The sequence below is a fragment of the Neofelis nebulosa genome, chromosome 2 (genome assembly GCF_028018385.1).
Source record: "Neofelis nebulosa isolate mNeoNeb1 chromosome 2, mNeoNeb1.pri, whole genome shotgun sequence".
Taxonomy (NCBI): domain Eukaryota; kingdom Metazoa; phylum Chordata; class Mammalia; order Carnivora; family Felidae; genus Neofelis; species Neofelis nebulosa.
This window is the reverse complement of record NC_080783.1, coordinates 201,951,512-201,970,324: the sequence shown is the minus strand read 5'-3', so window position 1 is coordinate 201,970,324 and position 18,813 is coordinate 201,951,512. Positions and strand designations below refer to the sequence as shown.

General features: G+C 42.1%; 1 protein-coding gene across 3 annotated transcripts in view; it reads left to right on the top strand.

The window, feature by feature from the left end:
• Positions 1–281: 281 nt before the first annotated feature.
• Positions 282–18,813, top strand: part of WDTC1 (WD and tetratricopeptide repeats 1) — a 64,313-nt gene continuing 45,781 nt past the window's right edge. For 2 of the 3 annotated variants that reach the window (XM_058718473.1, XM_058718471.1), the window contains exons 1-2: positions 283–582; positions 17,095–17,242. In XM_058718473.1, the coding sequence (XP_058574456.1) occupies positions 17,195–17,242 (48 nt within the window). In that variant the 5' untranslated portion in view covers positions 283–582; positions 17,095–17,194. Of the gene's footprint in view, positions 583–17,094; positions 17,243–18,813 lie in introns of all 3 variants that reach the window. The other variant, XM_058718472.1, reaches the window with a different exon arrangement.

Here is an 18,813-nt window from a genome sequence, read left to right as displayed (position 1 = left end):
TGCGCCGGGGCTCAGCCCGGCTTTCCCGCCTGCCCACTGGCTGCCGGTCCGGAGAGCGCAAGAGCGGATTGGTCGCGGCGGTGCGGGTCTCCCCCACTAGCAGGTTAGTAGGCACCGCCGGCAGCAGACGTTGACCAGGCGCGCGAGGGGGGAGGGGCCCGTCTAGCTATTCTGGAAACCGCCGGACGCTCTCTCCGTAGCGTAGCCGCCGGCTGTGAGGTGCGGGGCGGGGGCGGAGACTGCGTGGCGCAGGCGCAGTGCTGGGCTTCTCCCGGGTCCCCAGACAGCTGGAGGAGATAAACAGAGGAGGAGGAGGGAGGGGAGTGCGTGTGTGAGAGCGCGCGAGGGAGTGTGAGTGTGTGTGAGCGCGGGTGTGAGGCGGTGCGCAGGGGCGGGCGGAGGCGCTGTCCGGCCCGGGCCAGGCGCCGGGCGGGGAGCATGGGAAGGGGCTAGAGCTGCCCGGGCCCCCAGCCCCCTCCCCGGGATCCGCGCCCCCCCTTCCCGGGAGAGGGGCCGGGCCCCCCGGACGGACATGGGCTCCTGAAGTTGCGCCGCCGCCGGTCCTGGGAAGAGGCCTGACAGGTACGGGTAGCCACCGCCCCCTGCCCTCGCCGGGCGCCGAAGCAAGAACAGGCTCCCGCAGCCCCGGCACACGGGCCGCTCGCTCTGGGCCGGCCGCAGCCCTGCCGGCCCGGGGGCCTGAGCCCGCCTGCCTCGGGGCTCCGGGGTGTCCCGAGAGGGGGCAGGCCTCGCTGGGGCGAAGGGCACAGTGGGCCGGGGGCGGGGTGGGGATGGAGGGCTGGCCGGGACGTGGGTGGTGCGGGAGGCTCAGGGAGGCTCTGCCAAGGGAGGGGTGGAAGTCGTCCCATCACGGGACTTTTTTGCGGACTTTTTTGTTTGACATCTGATCTGGCGCGGGTCTCAGGAAGAAGGGGGCAGGTGGAAGTGCTGGGAGGGCTACGTTGACCTGACCTGCTCTCTTAGTTTCCTGCTCTCCTGCTCTCGCTCTGTCTCGCTCGCTCTCGCGCTCGCTCTTTCTCGCTCTGTGTGTGTGTGTGTGTGTGTGTGTGTGTGTCCGTCCGTCCGTCCGTCCCGTGTGTCCGTCCGTGGTCAGGCTTCTTGCAGCTGCAGATGCCTTCAGTGGCCCATCCTGGCACCAAGCTGAAGTCTGCCAAGGTGTTTCCACCAGGCGACTGTAACGCCCATACAGAGGGCCTTTACTTGGGAACGGGCTCTTCAGTACCCACCTCAAAGGGAAATAGGAAGTGTGGAAAAGAAGAGAGGTTGAACCAGTAGGATCCGTGATTCTTGTAGGATTCAGTGATTCTTGTCACTGAAAGCTGCAGTGGGTCGTACCCCCCTTCCCCCTTGCCAGCCAGGTTGAATTTGCTTAGTGACCTCTGACTCTCCTCTGCAGGTGTACTACCAGGGTCTCTAGAAAAGACGTGTCAGGACTTATGACTAAAGTCTGACTGCCTAATTTGACTGTTTTCCTCAAAGTCCTTTTTTTCAGTGACTTCCCTTAACTTCCTGAGGTAGTGGTAGAGCAACTTTAAAGTTTTCCTCTTAGGTTTGTGAGTTTAGAAGCCTGATCGGGTGGCTGTAACTTCCCCATTCTTTGCAAGGATGGGGTAGATGATCAGAGTAAAGTGGCAGTTAAGTGTTCCCTTTTAACAGAGCCTGGAACAGTTTTGAGAAGAAAACTATTCGGAAGACACCTCCTGACTCAAAAACATTATGAAATCTCTACCTAGGACACAGATATGCTCAGTGGTCTGAACAAAGCTTTTCTATACCTTAAAGTCCCTCCGGAGTGGCCAGTCTCTTCGCTAAGTGAAGGAACTACTTAAGGCTATTTCTGGTTTGAGTTTTGGCCTATTCTTCCTTGTAATTCTTATATTTTTAAAGAGATTGAATTGAATCTTGGCTGTTGAGTATAATAATTTGATCCTTTATCACAGACCAAAGAGTAACTGGTAAGGCTCATTTGGGCTAACTCTGAGACTAACAGTGAATCATCATTACAGGTTGTTGGATTTCATTGGCAGATGGGAAACAACCTTTTCTGCCATAGTCTGTGATCCTGCTGCTTTAATACTGGGGTCCTGCTATCCTTCCCTCTTTTGACCTATTGGGGGGCACTTATGTTCAAGCCACATCTCAATTTGTAGAAGCAGTGCTTTGGGTCACCTCTGAAGAATAATTGAACAACAACTCATATGTCTGCCCGAGACTCTTTACCTTGGAGTTACTGAAAGAAAGAGAATATGTGTAATGATTGTGGTGATGGTATTAACATTGGCAATTTGCCACTTTTGGGTTTTAGAGTTGTCATGCAGCTGACAAATTTCCTAGCTTAAAGGAACTCAATAGTGACTCATGGGACATCATATTAGGGTTTTTTTTCACACATGTAGACTTTAGGATCTGGAAGTATACGACTGAAGATCTTAAAGCCCTCTGCTAAACATCTTTGGATTTTGAGGGGCCAATTGCTACGAAGACCCCGAACTGTGACTTTTAATTATTTTTTAATTATTTTCTTCTCTTCTTTTTAAGTTAGGGAATGTGGCCTACGTGTGCAGTCCTGGGTCTCAGAGAGGGAATCCTAGACAACATGTAATATGGTGATACTTATCTTTCTTTTGGGTCACTGAGTGATCCTGACTCCTTTCTTCTTTCATCCTTACCTTTCTGGATTCCACTGCATCTTTGGGCCGCCATTGCAGAGGGACTCCCATAACTCCTGAGTTTCAAAACTCCTGATGGTTTTCATCAGAAACCAATCCCTTGGTGGTACATTTAATTATGAATAACTTACTTTAAGAGGTATTTGCCAGTTAGAATACATTCAAAAATGTGACTGACATTTATTGAGGGCCTGGTATGTTGGACTGTGTGCTAGGTGGTGTTTTTACTTTATCTAATTTAGCCCTCATCACTGCTCTGGTAGGCAGAAATCATTTTCCCTATTATACATGTGAAGATACAAGTTCAGAGAGATTAAATAACTTGTCTAAGGTCACACAGCTAATAAAGGAAATGTTCAGAATTCAAACCAGGGTGTAGCACTAGGATCAAGGGATGGAAATTCGAAGAGGGTGCATATTGGCTGGATAGGAGAGAATTTGTTTTCTAAAAACAAAATGGGCCACCTTGTGGGGGAGTGAGTTACCCATCGTTGTAGGTATTCAAGCAGAGGCTTCGCCACTTCTTATCCAGGATATACTAGAGGAGTTCATACTTATTTAGGTAACTTGACTGAGTAGTCTTTCAGTATTTTAAACCCTATTATTATATGGAAATGGAGTCAAACTCCTGTTTTTGTGATCTGTAAAAAAACTAACGCATATTGCATACATACTGTGTGCCAGGCACTTGTTAGACACTTTTCCTACAATCCTGCATTTAATCCTCAAATCCCCTATGAAGTGGGAATTATTATTATTCCCACTTTACAAATGAGGCAGTGGAGCCTCCAGAAAGTTAAAAAAAACATGCTAGAGGTTACGCAGTTAGTAGTAGTAGGGCTGATATTTGAACCTTTGTACCATCTTCGCTGTGTAACATAGGGTAAGTTGTGTGTCTTCTCTGAGCTATAGTTTTCTCATCTGTGAAACGAGATGACAGTACCTTCCTTACGATGGGTTTATGAGTACTAAATGATATAACATACACTTTTCACTAAATGTCACTGACTGCCCTTGAGAGCTTGGGTTTGGGATAAAAAGGTACCACTTTATTTCTTTAGGGTGAATTCAGGCCTGAGAATTTTGGGGTTCATTCTTTGTGCTATTTGTAATAGCTGCTAACCCCTTCAAGGGCTTTGTGGCATTAGTGACTAATACCTTAAAAACTTGAGGCCTGAATGAGAGGAGGATTCAGCCAACACATTGGAGTATAGGAGGAAGTGTCAAAGGCCTTGTAGGGAAAAAAAGTCCTTACCCCACTATACGGTCAGATTCAGAGATCACTGTTTGCATTTTTACATTTAATGTCTTATTTTAGAATGGACAAGGTCACAATTGCTAGAGCTGTGATAGAGCTGGATGCCAAGAATAATAACCCTTAATCCTCCCTGTAGCCATCTGGGGAGGTATTAACCCCATTTCCTTGGGGAGTGGGGCAGAGCAGGATCTGACCTTACCCAGGTAGCTGTCTAGGGGCTCTCCGGAGGCAGTGTTAGGATCAGGAAGGTGGCAAAATTTTATCCTTGTTCGTAACCCCAAGATTCTATTTTCAGAAAGCTCTAAACTGTGCTTATCCATGAACCTTTAGGGAGCCTTTCTCAGAATGGGAATCAGGCATTTCTGGTCTTGGAACTTCACCAGTTGAGACCTGAGTGTTTGGGTGCCAGTGGCTTACCTGGTTCCTTCTTGAGTCAGACATCTGGATGTAACACAGCTGCAATTGAATTGGAAAGGAAGCATTTCCACATTGATTGGCTTACTTTTCCTTAACCTTTTTGCTAGGAGGAAAGTTAGAGGGTAAAACTTCAAAGGCTTCCCTATGAGGCATACTTTGAATCAGGCAGAGTTCGGAAAGATGCAAGTTAAGGGCAAAATCCAAGACTGCAGATGCTCATAAATACAGTGAGAGAAGACAGCATTATCCAAATATGCTCTCTTTTCTCTTTCTGTTCCCTTCCACTATCTTAAGGTAATGGTGGCCCTAGGAGAAGGCAGATAAATTAGCTATAATCACTGCAAAGCAAAGTTCTGAAAACATCAAGAAAGATTTTTCACAAAGCTTGAATGGCAGTACAGAGCCCATTCATGCAGAGAAGCCATTGAGGTGAGTTTTCATCCAGAGTTTCCTACAAAGTGAAGCATTTATTTTTTTTTAAGTTTATTTATTTTGAGAGAGAGAGAGGGAGAGCAGGGAAAGGGCAGAGAGAAAGGGAGAGAGAGAGAATCCCAAGCAGACTCTGTACTGTCCGCACAGAACCCAATGTGGGGCTCAAACGCACAAACCATGAAATCATGACCTGAACCAAAACCAAGAGTCGGACGCTTAACCGACTGAGTCGCCTAGGCGCCCAAAGTGAAGCATTTCTTAGGATGGACTTCACAGAGAAGGCTTTAGTCAACTCCGTATAGAATCATTTGAGCCAGGATCCTCGAAGATGACAAAGAACTTTTCCAAAGACATTTTGCTGATGGGCCTGTTCCACCAACCAAACCTTTCCCAGATGCTGTCCTTGCGCCAACTTAGTCCATGACCTTGAAATATACTTTTGAAATTTGTGTCTGAGACCGTCAGAGTCTAGGTGATTTTGCTTCCTTAGTTAAACCCTAAATGCTAAGTTAAATGCTTAGTTAAAACCTAAATGCTAAGAGATGGTGTCTTTTAGGTAAGACTGCTTACACATGATCTAATTAAAGACAATAACTATTTTTCAGTGGCCAGTGACCTGGTCTTAGGGTCGAACTATTTAGTTTGACTCTCCATTTAATAACTAACTTTAGGGAAATTAACTTCTCTGTGCCTTAGATCCTTCATCTGTAAAGTGAGGATAATAATAGTACCTACCTTCATTGGTTTATGAGGAATCTGTTGGATAACACTTATGAAGTGATTTGAATGTTCACTAAATATTTTTTACCAGGTGGGGCACCTGGGTGACTCAGTCGGTTGGGTATCCAGCTTCAGCTCGGGTCATGATCTTGTGATTCATGGGTTCAAGCCCCATGTCAGTCTCTGTGCTGACTGCTCAGAGCCTGAAGCCTGCTTCATATTCTGTGTCTCCCTCTCTCTCTGGCCCTCCCCTCCTCATGCTCTGTTTGTCTGTCTCTCTCTCTCTCAAAAATGAATAAACATTAAAAAAAATTTTTTTTTAAATTTTTACCAGGCTTGATATCAGGCATTTTATGTGTGTGGCTCTTCACTCTGTGAAGATAGGCATTATCATCCTGTTTTGCAGATTAGAAAGCTGAGATTTAGAAATGTTGTCACACAGAAGATAGTTGGCAGAACTGGGATTTGAACTTTAGGTCTGCCAGACTCCAGTACCCAACTCTTTACTTTATTATGCCACCTCCAGTGACCTTTTTGCTTTGAAAGTGCATGTTTTTCTCTTCTGTAGGATTGCTCCAGTAGGTAAACCACTGCAAATAGAGTGAAAGGAAACTTGCATACATCCTTTGCATAATTCATAATGTTGGAATGGGGTGGGGGCCAGTGGTCTCTCTAGCTGGGGACATCTCTGTACAGTGGGAGGCACTGTCCAGAGGAAAAAGAATACAGATGACTTGGGTTCCATCTCCACTCTACTGCTACCTGGCAGTGTGTCCTTAGGATCACAGGATAGTGGAAGGGATTTTGTAGCTCATCTTAGAGTCTGCCTCTCACTTTGCAGATGGGGAAATAGGCTGAGAGAGTGAAGCGCCTCACTCAGGGTGTTTAAGAACTTAGAGGCAGAGCCTGGCCTGGAGCACGAGACCCTAGATTCCGGTCCAGTGTTTCTTCCTCAGTAGCATTGTGCTTCAGTTCTCCCTTGTTAAACGGGGGTGAAAATAGCTTTCTAGCTTCCTCACTGGATTGTTACGAAGTTCAAGTTAAAAGCATGAGCAAAAGTACTCTGATAGTTACAAAGTGCTGTACATATGCAAGACAGTCCACGCTGTCATTCATTCAGCAAGTACTCATTGGCACCTGCTAAGCCCACATCACTCCTTGGAGACCTAGGAGGTTCAGTAGATGAATCAGATGAAGAGCTGGCCTTCAGGATGCTTTTAGTCTTATAAAGAAGAGAAGCCACAAAATAATTATAGTTCAAGGCAGGAGACAGACGAAGGAAACGGTGAGAGCTAAATTTTTGTAAGTTCTGATTTTGAGGCAGAGAAAAGAAGAAAAGAGTTTGAGGACTTTTCTTCTTATAGTTGAGATATAATTCTTGTAACATAAAGTCTACCCTTTTAATTCTGCACTTTTTAATATATCCACAAAGTTGTGCACCCATCACCACTAACTCCAGAACATTTTCATCATGCCCCAAAGAAACCCATACCCTTTAGCTGTCACCACCACCCCAGTCACTCCCATCTTCCTCAGTTCCAAGAAACCACTAATCTTTCTTTCTCTGTAGATTTTGCTGTTCTTGATGTTTCATGTAAATGGATTCATACAATATGTGGCCTTTTGTGACTGGCTTCTTTCAAGTAACATTATGTTTTCAAGTTTCATCCATGTTGTCACATGAATCAGTGGTTCATTCCTTTTTATGGCTGATTGATACTCCATTATATGGATATATCACATTTTGTCCATTTATGGACATTTATCCATTGATAGACATTTGAGTTGTTTCTACCTTGGGGCTGAGAACATTCATGTACAAGTTTTTGTGTAGACATTTGTTTTTATTTCTCTTGGGTTATACCTAGGAGTGGAATTTCTAGGTCATATGGTAACTCTATGTTTAATTTTTTGAGAGGAGACTTTTCTTAATTTTTCTTTTTTTTTTTTTTTTTCAACGTTTTTTATTCATTTCTGGGACAGAGAGAGACAGAGCATGAACGGGGGAGGGGCAGAGAGAGAGGGAGACACAGAATCGGAAACAGGCTCCAGGCTCTGAGCCATCAGCCCAGAGCCTGACGCGGGGCTCGAACTCACGGGCCGCGAGATCGTGACCTGGCTGAAGTCGGACGCTTAACCGACTGCGCCACCCAGGCGCCCCTCTTAATTTTTCTTATTGCAAATAATACTGTCACTCATGGTTAATAAGTATTTCCAGTGTGCCAGTTATCGCATATAATCCTCACAACAACCCTGAGGTAGGTGCTATTATTATCTTTGTGTAACAAATGAAAAGTAGCCAGTGTTTCTTGAGCACTTACCATATGCCAGGTATTGTGCTAAGTGTTTTGCAATGCATTGTCTTATTAATGTTCCCAGTGACCCTATGATGTAGATATTACTTCATATACCTACATGGCAGGTAAAAAACAAACAAACAGACCAACAAAACCCGGGAGCTTAAAGGTAAATAATTTTACCCAAGATCACACAACCTAGTATATAGTAGAGCCAGATTTAGACTCAGGTTTCTTTCAGTCCAAAGCTGGTTCCTAATGGCTATTTCTATATTAACTATAAGAACAATAAATGTTCACAATAGAATACTTGGAAAATACAGAGAAACAGAAAGAAAAAATATATATATTTTTTTCATAAGTTCTGATTTTGAGGCAGGAAAAAAATGTATGTAACACACACACACACACACACACACACACACACGTGTGTGTGTGTGTGTGTGTGTATTACCTGTTGTCTTACCAGGGAGAAGACCACTGGCATATTTTTAATGCCTGGCCTTCTTTTTTTTTTTTTTAATTTTTAAAAATGTTTTTATTTATTTTTGAGACAGAGCATGAGCAGGGGAAGGGCAGAGAGAGAGGGAGACACAGAATCCAAAGCAGGTTCCAGGCTTTGAGCTGTCAGTACAGAGCCCGATGTGGGGCTCGAACTTGTGAACCATGAGATCATGACCTGAGCCAAAGTTGGATGCACAACTGACTGAGCCACCCAGGCACCCCAAACACATATCCTTCTTGTTATAGCATTGTAGATATGTACACTTCTGGTTTGTCTTTTTTTTCCCTTCAAGGCTGAGATGGTCACATATATGTCTTGAACGTGATTTTTTAACTATATATGATTAACAGTTTTCTGTTTCATTAATCAGTCTTCCATGTTTTGAATGACTCTTAATAGGAAAGATTTTTAAAAGGACTTGATAAGAGAGGATTCCAAATATATATGAAGTAAACAGAATAGAACAGAATAATGAACCCCCATTTATCTGTCATCCTATTTCAATAACTGTCAACATTCTGCCATTCTTATTTTATCTATACCTCCTTTGCTTTCCACTTCCATTCTATTTTTTTAAGTGTTTATTATTGACAGAGAGAGAGAGGGCATGAACGGGGAAGGGGCAGAGAGAGGGTGGGGACAGAAGATCCAAAGTGGTCTTTGTGCTGACAGCAGAGAGCCCCATGCGGGGCTAGAACTCACAAACCCTGAGATCATGATCTGAGCCAAAGTGGGACGCTTAACCGACTGAGCCACCCAGGCGCCCCTCCTCCATTGTATTTTTTAAGTAAAATTTACCAACATTAAAATTCACTAATCTGGATTATACAGTTTTGACAAATGGATATACTCATGTCACCCATACCCCCAGTACCTATATAGCCATATTCCCCTCATATATAGAACTTTTCTGTCACTTAGAAAGTTCTCAGGGCTCCTTTTCTCATTAATCTGTATGCACTCAGGCAACACTTTTTTTTTTTTTTAACTGTATTTGTGCCTATTCTAGAACTTCATATATAGTTGACTCTTGAACAGTGTGGGGGTTAGGGGCACCCACTCTGCCCAACCCCCTCCACGCAGTCAAAAATTGGCATATAACTTTTGACTCCTGAAAAACTTAACTACTAATAGCCTACTGTTGATCAGAAGCCTTACTGATAACAAATAATTAACCCATATTTTGTATGTTATATGTATTATATCTGTATTCTTAAAGTAAGCTAGAGAAAATAAAGTTTTATTAAGAAAATCATAAGAGAAAATATATTTACAGTACTATACTGTATTTATCGAAAAGAATTCACATATAAATGAACCCACACGGTTCAAACTTGTGTTGTTCAAGAGTCAACTGTAAATGGAATCATACAGTATATACTTTTTTTTTTTAATGTTTACTTATTTTTGAAAGGGAGGCGGTACTGAGGGACAGAGAGAGAGGAAGACATAGAATCTGAAGCACGCTCCAGGCTCTGAGCCATCAGCACAGAGCCCAACATGGGGCTCAAATCCAGGAACCGCGAGATCATGACCTGAGCCAAAGTCAAACGCTTAACCAACTGAGCTACCCAGGCCCCCCAGTATGTACTTTCTTAAGTCTGGCTTCTTTTGCTCAGAATCTGTGAGATTTATCCATATTGTTGCTGGTATCAATAGTTCCTTTTTAAAAATATAATAACTTCATTGGGATATAATTCACATACCATACAATTCACTCATTTAAAGTGTATAATTCAGTGGTTTTTAGTATTCTCACAGATATGTGCAACAATCACCAGTCAAATTTAGAACATATTCATCACCTCAAAAAGAAACATCAAACCACAATGAAGTACTGCTTCATACCCGTGAGGATGGCTATAAATACATTTTTTTAAAAAGCAAGTATTGGTAAGGATGTGGAGAAATTGGAACCTTTTACATTGCTGGTGAAATTGTAAAATGGTGCAGCTGCTATGGAGAACAGTTTGGCAATTCCTCAAAAAGTTAAATATAGAATTACCATATGACTCAGCAATTCCACGCCAAGGTATATACGCAAAAGAATTGAAAACAGGTAGTCAAACAGATGCTTGTACGTGGACATTGGTAGCAGCACTATTCATAACAACCAACAGATAGATGAATGAATGGATAAATACGATGTGATATAGCAGTGCAATGGAATAGTATTCAGCCATAAAAAGGAATGAAGTACCGATGCATGCTACAACATGGATAGACCTCAAAATAGTATGCTAAGTGAAAGAGGCCAGTCGCAAAGGTCACATATTGTAGGATTTCATTTATATGAAAAATCTAGAATAGGTAAATTGACAGGTGCAGAAAGTAAATTGGTGGTTGCCAGATACTAGAGGGAGGAAGGAAGAGGGACTGACTACTTAATAGGTATGGGATTTTCTTTCGGTGTGATGTAAGTGTTTTGGAACTACCTAGAGGTGATGGTTGTATAACATGGTGAGTGTACTAAATACCACTGGATTATACACTTTAAAGTCCTCTCTAGCCCCAGGAAACCATAAATCTACTTTCTATTTCTATAGATTGGCCTATTCTGGCCTTTGCATATAAATGCAATTATAGATATCCCTCGATTCTTGAAAGTTCATGTTATGCCACTTCACTTTTACGAAAGATCTACATCAGTACCTCTTACACTAACCGAAGAGAATCCAAAGGGGATTTTTGCTTTTATGAAAAGGGTGAAAATCAAATATAGTGCTCAGCATTTGTTTTGCGGTGAGCCTATTATAGTGGCAGTGCGCACCCTGAGTGGCGAGAGTGGCTCCTCCCAGCTTCCACCCTGGGAACTACACTCAGCAGCCAACCACCATAGCTTTGAACTGTGTCTGTGAGCATCTGTGCTTTATAAAATAAAGTGTGCTTTATTTATTTATTTTGCTCATCCTTTAGCAAGATGGTAGCGGAAAAGCCTAAGAGAAGTTATTTTTGGGGTCTGGAAATGCCAAAAAATTTTTTCCATTTAATAAACTGATGGTAATTGCTTCTTCGCTTTATGCCCTTGCAGCTTAGGATAGGTTTCATAGGAACACTTTGCTTTTGGATAGCAGGAGAAACCTATATACGACATGTGGCTTTCTTTCACTTAGCATAATGTCTTCAGGGTTCATCCATGTTGTAACACGAATCAGCACTTCATTGCTTCTTATGGCCAAATAACATTGCATTGTATAGACACAATAAACACCACATTTTGTTTGTCCATTCATCAGTTGATGGGCATTTGGGTTTCTACCTTTTAGCTGTTATGAATAATCCTGCCCTAACCATTCTTGTACAGACTGTTGAATGGAGTTTCTTTGTTTTTAGCAAAGTCACCATTTGCCTCCTGATCTTGCAATTCAAAGCTAGCAGAGGTGAGAAAGATCCCATTCTCTGTGCCCCACCATCCTACAATGGAATCCCCAATGTCAGCTTTGTCTCTCTGGTAGGGAAGGAAGTAAGAGAGAAATGTTGTAACCATGCCACTGAGCATAGATCAGGAGCTATCAAGTCTTACTAGAATTCAGATTTGGCTAATAACATCTGTTGAGCACCTGCTGTAATCCAGGTCCTATTTTGTACCTTCATATATATTTCATCATTTATTCCTCACAACAACTAATTGAAGTAAATGAGTATCCCCGTTTTACAAATGAGGAAATTGAAACTCAGAAAGGTTGAATAACTGCCTAAGTAGGTACTAATGGGTACAGTGAGGGGGCTGGACTGCAGGCCCAAGTGCCTAAGTATTTTAAGTCCACTTCCCTTTCTGCTACATTAACTCAAACAAGGACTGTGGCACACCTGAAATGGGTGTTTCCTCATGTTTATTTGGATGTTACTGTTCAATCTTTGGTTCCAGATGAGTAACATTTGCCAGGCGTACTTTGTTCTAAGGCCTGTTAACCTCAGGCTATTATATTACTGGTACCCTTTGCATTATGGAGTAGATTAATTCCTCCGAATTGAGCTGTTAATTGAATTTTCTTATTAGCTTCCTTTGTAATAGCAGAGATGCCCGTGGAAAAAAGTTTCCCAGTAGCCCGAGTTAAAGGTCTGTGGAAGGGATAGGGTTAAGTGGAGACATGCTAGACATTCTAGGCTCTAGGAATGGAATACCTTTTGGGCAGTGTATCGATATACATGGCAGTTCATGTTTTCTTTATAACATTATGTCATATATTTTCCTCGGTGTCATAGGCATTTTATATTTTTCACATTCCCAACTCCCAGAAACTGGCTTCCTTCTTCCTCCTTATCATCGAGTATCAACTAGAGCTGGCCTGTAATGACAGAAGATGCCATGTTCAACCCTTTGTACTTTAGCTGGAGAGATTTTTTTATTGAACTTTCATGTTCTGCAAAATTAGCCCTCAATATTACTAGAGCTTTAAGTGCAAACATAAGGGTATACTCAGTTCACTGTGCTACCTTTAGAATGAAGAATACACATTTAAAGTTGCTTGGGTCTGTTACAGTTCTAGTTTTTTGTTAGCGATTTCCAAGTCACCTTTCTTACTCTACTGCCCTATGTTTAGTTTGTTTCCCCCACCCCCACTGTCATTTTGTTCTTTCTTCTAAGGTGTGTGAATAAATGAGTATAAATAAGATTTAATTTATTATTCCTTGTTGCTCCTTCTGAATTTACTGTCTTGGCTGTTCATTTTGGTCATTCAGTTAAATTAGCCTTTTTCAGTCCCTCTGAGGAGCCCTAGTTACAATAGTCTTGGTACCATTGGTATTCAATTCATGACAACTATATTGTGTGCTCTTGAAGAGAAGGGTCTGTGTTTGGCTTGTTCTTTGCTGGATTTTCAAAGTCTAGTGCAGTGCCTAGCATACTAGGCATTGAAAATTTTATCTTATGGATTCTTGAAGTCACTTATTTCAGTCTTTTTGCATCTCGGCAGAACTGAACATACAATTTGCATACTGCACCAGAGAGAAATCCCCTTGATGTAGTCTTTTCTGGTGTTTAATCATAAATATATAACTTCCTTTCTTCAATTCCAAATGTCTCCATCATGTCATTCTATATCCGTGAGTTCTTTTTGCTCCATAGAATTGACTATTCCAGGATATTCCTTAAAATAATGCTTTTAAAATTTGACCATAATTAAATCTCCTCATATTCAAATAACTATTCATTTATTGATCTAATTATTTATATTTGAGAAATTTTTGAAGTCTGAAACTAATTATACTTCTTGCAGATTTAGGGGTATTTCCCTCCTGATGTGAACCTTTAGAATAATCTCTACTTAGAAATGTTTTTTCAGTTACACATGCCTGCCTTAAAAAGTTTGTGGAAGATGCTGAATCCCTGTTTCCTGGGAGGGGGTGGTGAAGGTGGGCTGTGCTTCAGAATGAGCTATCGGCCAGTGTGCTGTCATTTCTTCTCAGGATGGGAACAGAAATGTTTACCACAATGCTAACTGAGCAGCAGTTATATTAAATTTGACATTTTGGTTTTTTAACCTCTACCTATTAGTCTGATACTGTTTTTTTTTTTTTTAATATTTATTTTTGATAGAGAGAGAGAGAGACAGAGCATGAGTGGGGGAGGGGCAGAGAAAGAGGGAGACAGAGAATCAGAAGCAGGCTCCAGACTCCGAGCTGTCAGCACAGAGCTCAACGCAGGGCCCGAACTCACAGACCAAGAGATCATGACCCGAGCCAAAGTCGGACGCTCAACTGACTGAGCCACCCAGGCGCCCCCTAGTCTGATACTGTTTTGAATCCCACTCTCTGTTTTACCATTTACCTGAATTGTAGTATGGGTTTTTTTTATCTGCTTTCTCTGCTTTTTCCCTCTTTTATTCCTTTTCGTTTTTTCAAGCACACACCAATCTTAGCTTAAGTCCCTTGCCTTTGATTCTCTGCTTTTTAGGTGCTGTGTTTTTCATCCTAGTCAGTATTCCTCCACGTCTAGCACAGTGCCTGGTATTTGGTAAAAACCCAGTTAACGTTTTAAGAAAATTAAAGAGTGAGTAGTAACAGATTAGTTGACCCTTATGGGTGGTCATAGTGATATTACTCTGGGAAATTATGTACCATAGTAATTTATTCATACATACAAAATGGTTAAGAGTGTGCATACAGCTCTCCCTGCTCCACCTCCATTTATTACCTGTGTGACATTTATTATCTATTCCCTCCTGCTAGAATGTTAGTACTGTGAGAGTAAGGAACTTGCCTGTTTTGTTCACTGCTGTATCCCCTGGGTCTGCAATAGTACCTGACGTAGAGGAGATCCTTCTTGCACTCATTTGTTGAACGAATAACTATATAAAGCTCTTAGCACAATTCCTAGTACGTAATAAGTGTATATTTGGCAATTTACTATTTCTTAGCAGATAAAAGTACTTACATTCTTTTAAAAATAAAATTAAAGAAAAAACTTTATACCTACATTATTTCATTTGACCTTTCTAGTAGTCTTCCAAGAATAATGCCGTTGGGGGTGAAGAATGAGCCATTTTCTGGTGAGGCATCTGTGGCCCCTTCAGTGTTTATTCCACTTCTTCCTGTGCCTATGAGACACAGGAATGAGAACCTACTTGGGGAGATTGAGAGTTTACCAAGGCCACATAGCTGGTCCTACTTAATACCAGGTATACTCCATGACTTTGGTGTTCTTTCCATTATGATAAGTCTCACTCTATATTCTTGGTGATTGTGGGGGAAATTACTGTTGTTTTGGGGGGGGGCAGGGAGGCTTGACCAGTATATCACAAACCAGAGCCATAAACATAATTGCAGGCCAGTGTTTAGTTTATGCCAGTTTGTCCAAATTCACATTTTTAATTTGATGGCCAGAGGCCCCTGGAAAAGTCCTCATGAAACCATAGTTGTTTACAGTTGGCATCCCTACCTGTTCTTCATGTTCACAGGTTTTGTGATCCTAAACAGTGCCAGTGGCTTCCGTATCTCCCTGGTAATGCTCACAAAGATGCAATGCTGGATGGTTTCCACATTGTGAGGGAAGGCTCTTGCCCTTTTAAGAGCTTATGATCCCCAAATCAATCATGGAGGCATAAGCCCCAAAGTACTCAGGCTGCATGAGAGCATCTAATTAGATAGCAAGATTTTTATTGTCCTACTCTGTGCCTAGCACTAAAGAAAAAAATCTGTGATAACATAGTGTTTATATAGAGAGTTTCTTTTTGTGATTAAATGCCAAAGGAAAAGAAGGAGTCTGCTCACAGAACAGGTGGAGAGAGTGTGATTTCAGGAGGGTGTGCTAGGAGTCTGTAGGAGGGCAACTGATGGAAAAGCAGGGCCAGGAGATCCAGAAGTGGTCTTGGGAATCCTGCTGGCTTGGGAGAGGTGGCAGGGAGGTCTGGTGGGCCCTGAGAGCCATCATCACAGCACAAAGGGCCAAATGGGGAGGAAAGACTAGACCTCCTGCATGCCTTCAGAGGTGGAACCAGGACCAAAGGTTGGAAATAACAGGAGGTAGAACTTTCTTTTAAAAGCTTTGGAGTTTTTTTCTGCATTTATTTTCTTTCTCAAGCATTTTTTTTTTTCTGATTGCAATATTAATGTGCTTTTGTAGAAAAAAAAATTGAAAACCTCAAAGAGCAGAAGGTAAAAAATCAGTCACACTACTGTTTAAAGATGGCTATTATTATTTTTTATGTTTCCTTTTTAAAAAAAAATTGTAACATTTATTTATTTTTGAGAGACAGAGCACAAGTGGGGGAGGGGCAGAGAGAGAGGGAGACACAGAATCCGTAGCAGGCTCCAGCTCTGAGCTGTCAGCACGGAGCCCAACGCGGGGCTCAAACCCGTGAGCCGCAAGACCATGACCTGAGCCAAAGGCAGACACTTAATGGACTGAGCCACTCAGGTGCCCCTTGTAATTCCTTTTTAAACACAGCTTTGATAATAGTATTTATTGAAAAAGCATCATGTTATCTTGGAAACATTTGGTATAATGTAAGGATTTTTCCTTCATAAGTAACATTTCTAATGCTGCTTAATATCATATGGCTATACATTGTTTAGCCATTCCTCTATCATTGAAAAATTTGGTACTTTCAGTTTTTTTGTTTTTACAAAATCTGTGATGAATATGCTTGGGTATAGACTTTTGTATTTCTTATATTTTGTAATTTCTTATGTAAGTTATCAGAAATGAGATTAGTAGGTCTTTCTAACCATCAGAGTTTATAACAAAGGAATAAGTTGCTTCAGGAGATGAGACTGAAAGCCTACCTATCAGGATATTGAAGAGGAATATCTTTATTAGATTGGAGTGTGGACATGATCACCTTTACGTTCCCGGTCCACTCTTTGATTCTATCAATTTGTTAAAGGGTTGAGTGCTCTGTCTGTGATACTGATTTGGTTTTGGAGAGAGCCAAGCTGAGCAGCAAGGATTCAAAATATAATTAAAAGACTGGTTGCCATGTTGCATATTGAGCAAGTGGAAGTTGACATCTTTCTTGCTTGCCTTGTTCTTACTTTTAGGATCTTCCTTCATACTCCTATCCAACCCCCCACTTTCTGGTGAAGCATGCATGACTCTTTCAATGTTTGTTCCAATACTTCCTGTAGCTCTGAGTCATTGTCTCCCCCCTCCCACCCTCTTTACCTTCCAAAAGTTCTTCAACACTATGGAGCAGAGCCAGCCCACCATGTCATAAATCACAGGCAATAGCCAGTTCACTGGGTAGGCTGGTGGGATGTTTTAGGGGTGGAACCAGGACTCTGAAGCCACCTTATTCCGTCCCCCAAGGTTTGATGATTTTTTTTTCCCCCCAGGTAATTAAATGTGTGTCTTGTGGACCTGGGCTTGGCTGGAATGCTCAAGGGTCCTGAAGATCCTTCTATAGCTTCCTGCTGTTGAATTCATTAAGAGAAGATGGCAAAAGTCAACATAACTAGAGACCTCATCCGTAGGCAGATCAAGGTAAGCAGCTCAGCCCTTTGAACCAGAGCATGAAGTCCTTTCTTCCTAACAGATTCATTTTACAGCTGAAGAAACTGAGGTCTGGAGTTGGTGACTTGCCTGAAGTCACATAGCTAATTAGTGGCAGACCTAGGACTAAAATCAAGGTCTCTTGACTCCCATCTTCTTTGCCCAAGAATATGGAATTCATGGAGACTCCTCTAGCCCAGTGCTTTGTACTTGGGCTGCTGAAATTAATGGAGGTCGGTGGGGAGGGGAGCTATCAGTGTACTGTGCATGTGTGTTGTGCATGTGTGTACACAACTGTGTGTACATATGTAGGTGTGTGGGGGGGTGTGGGTGTAGCAGAAGAAAATATGACATCTTCATGTTGCTCCAGCTGCTAAGCTGTGCATATAACAGACCCTAGAAGAATCTTAGTCCCGGTTCAGCTTAGACTCTTTTTTCTTTTCTTTAAGGGTCTTCTGCACCTGTCCTGTGCAGTTTGTACATTCTGTGAGATGAATGGATGATGGGGCTGTCACGTTCATTTAGCAAGATAGCCCAGGCTTTGTCAGGGGAACCTGCAGTAAAGGAACACAGAGATTTAATGGAAGAAATTCTACCAGGACTTGATGTGCTCCTATAGTAAGAACCCCAAGCTGGGTCAGGAGCTTAATCTTACCACTGCCCTAATTACCTATAAGACTTGAATCATTTTACCTCCCTGTGTTTTCTGTTGTTAAATGATAATAGTGTCTGCCTTTAGGCTGATCATAGAGAATGAAATCTGAAAGAACACAGGAAGTTCTTTGAAAAGGTTAAGTGCTAAAAATGTTTTTAATTAAAAATCTTTAAAAAATTAAGTGGCATGCAGCATAAGCTATGATCATCAAAAAGGATTGAGTGTATACATGAGCTATGTGCTTAGTGCACGGAGCACATCAATCTGTGTTTTGTATATTTTTCCCTTCATCCCTGAATCCTTTAGGGGCTTTGTCCATTTGTGGGAGGTTTTGTTTGTAATTTTTTTAGACTGGGTGGCCCTCAAGGGCAAGGACCATTTCCTAGAGGCACAGAATCATAGAGTTGGAGGGACCATGCAAATTATTTTTTTCCTTTGAATACCCCCCACATTATGTGTCCTAAAGGTGATGCCCACCCTCTCTCTCTAACCTAAAGATGGAAACTCCTTTATTTGTTGTTTTCAATTTTTTTTTCATTCTTTTCTTTCTTTCTTTCTTTCTTTCTTTCTTTCTTTCTTTCTTTCTTTCTTTCTTTCTTTCTTTCTGCCTTTTGTAACCCAACAAGCACAATTTAATGCTTATGTTTTTAATGTTTATTTATTTATTTTGAGAGAGAGAGAGAGAGAGCAAGCATGCATGGAGTAGGGGCAGAGAGAGAGAGAGAGAGAGAGAATATCCCAGGCAGGCTCCACATTGTCAGCGCAGAGCCTGACGCAGGGCTCGATCTCATGGACTGTGAGATCATGACCTGACCCAAAATCAAGAGTCAGACACTCAACCGTCTGAGCCACCCAGGCACCCTATGCTTAATTTTATACTCTTTTATTATTCTCTAATCCCTGCCCA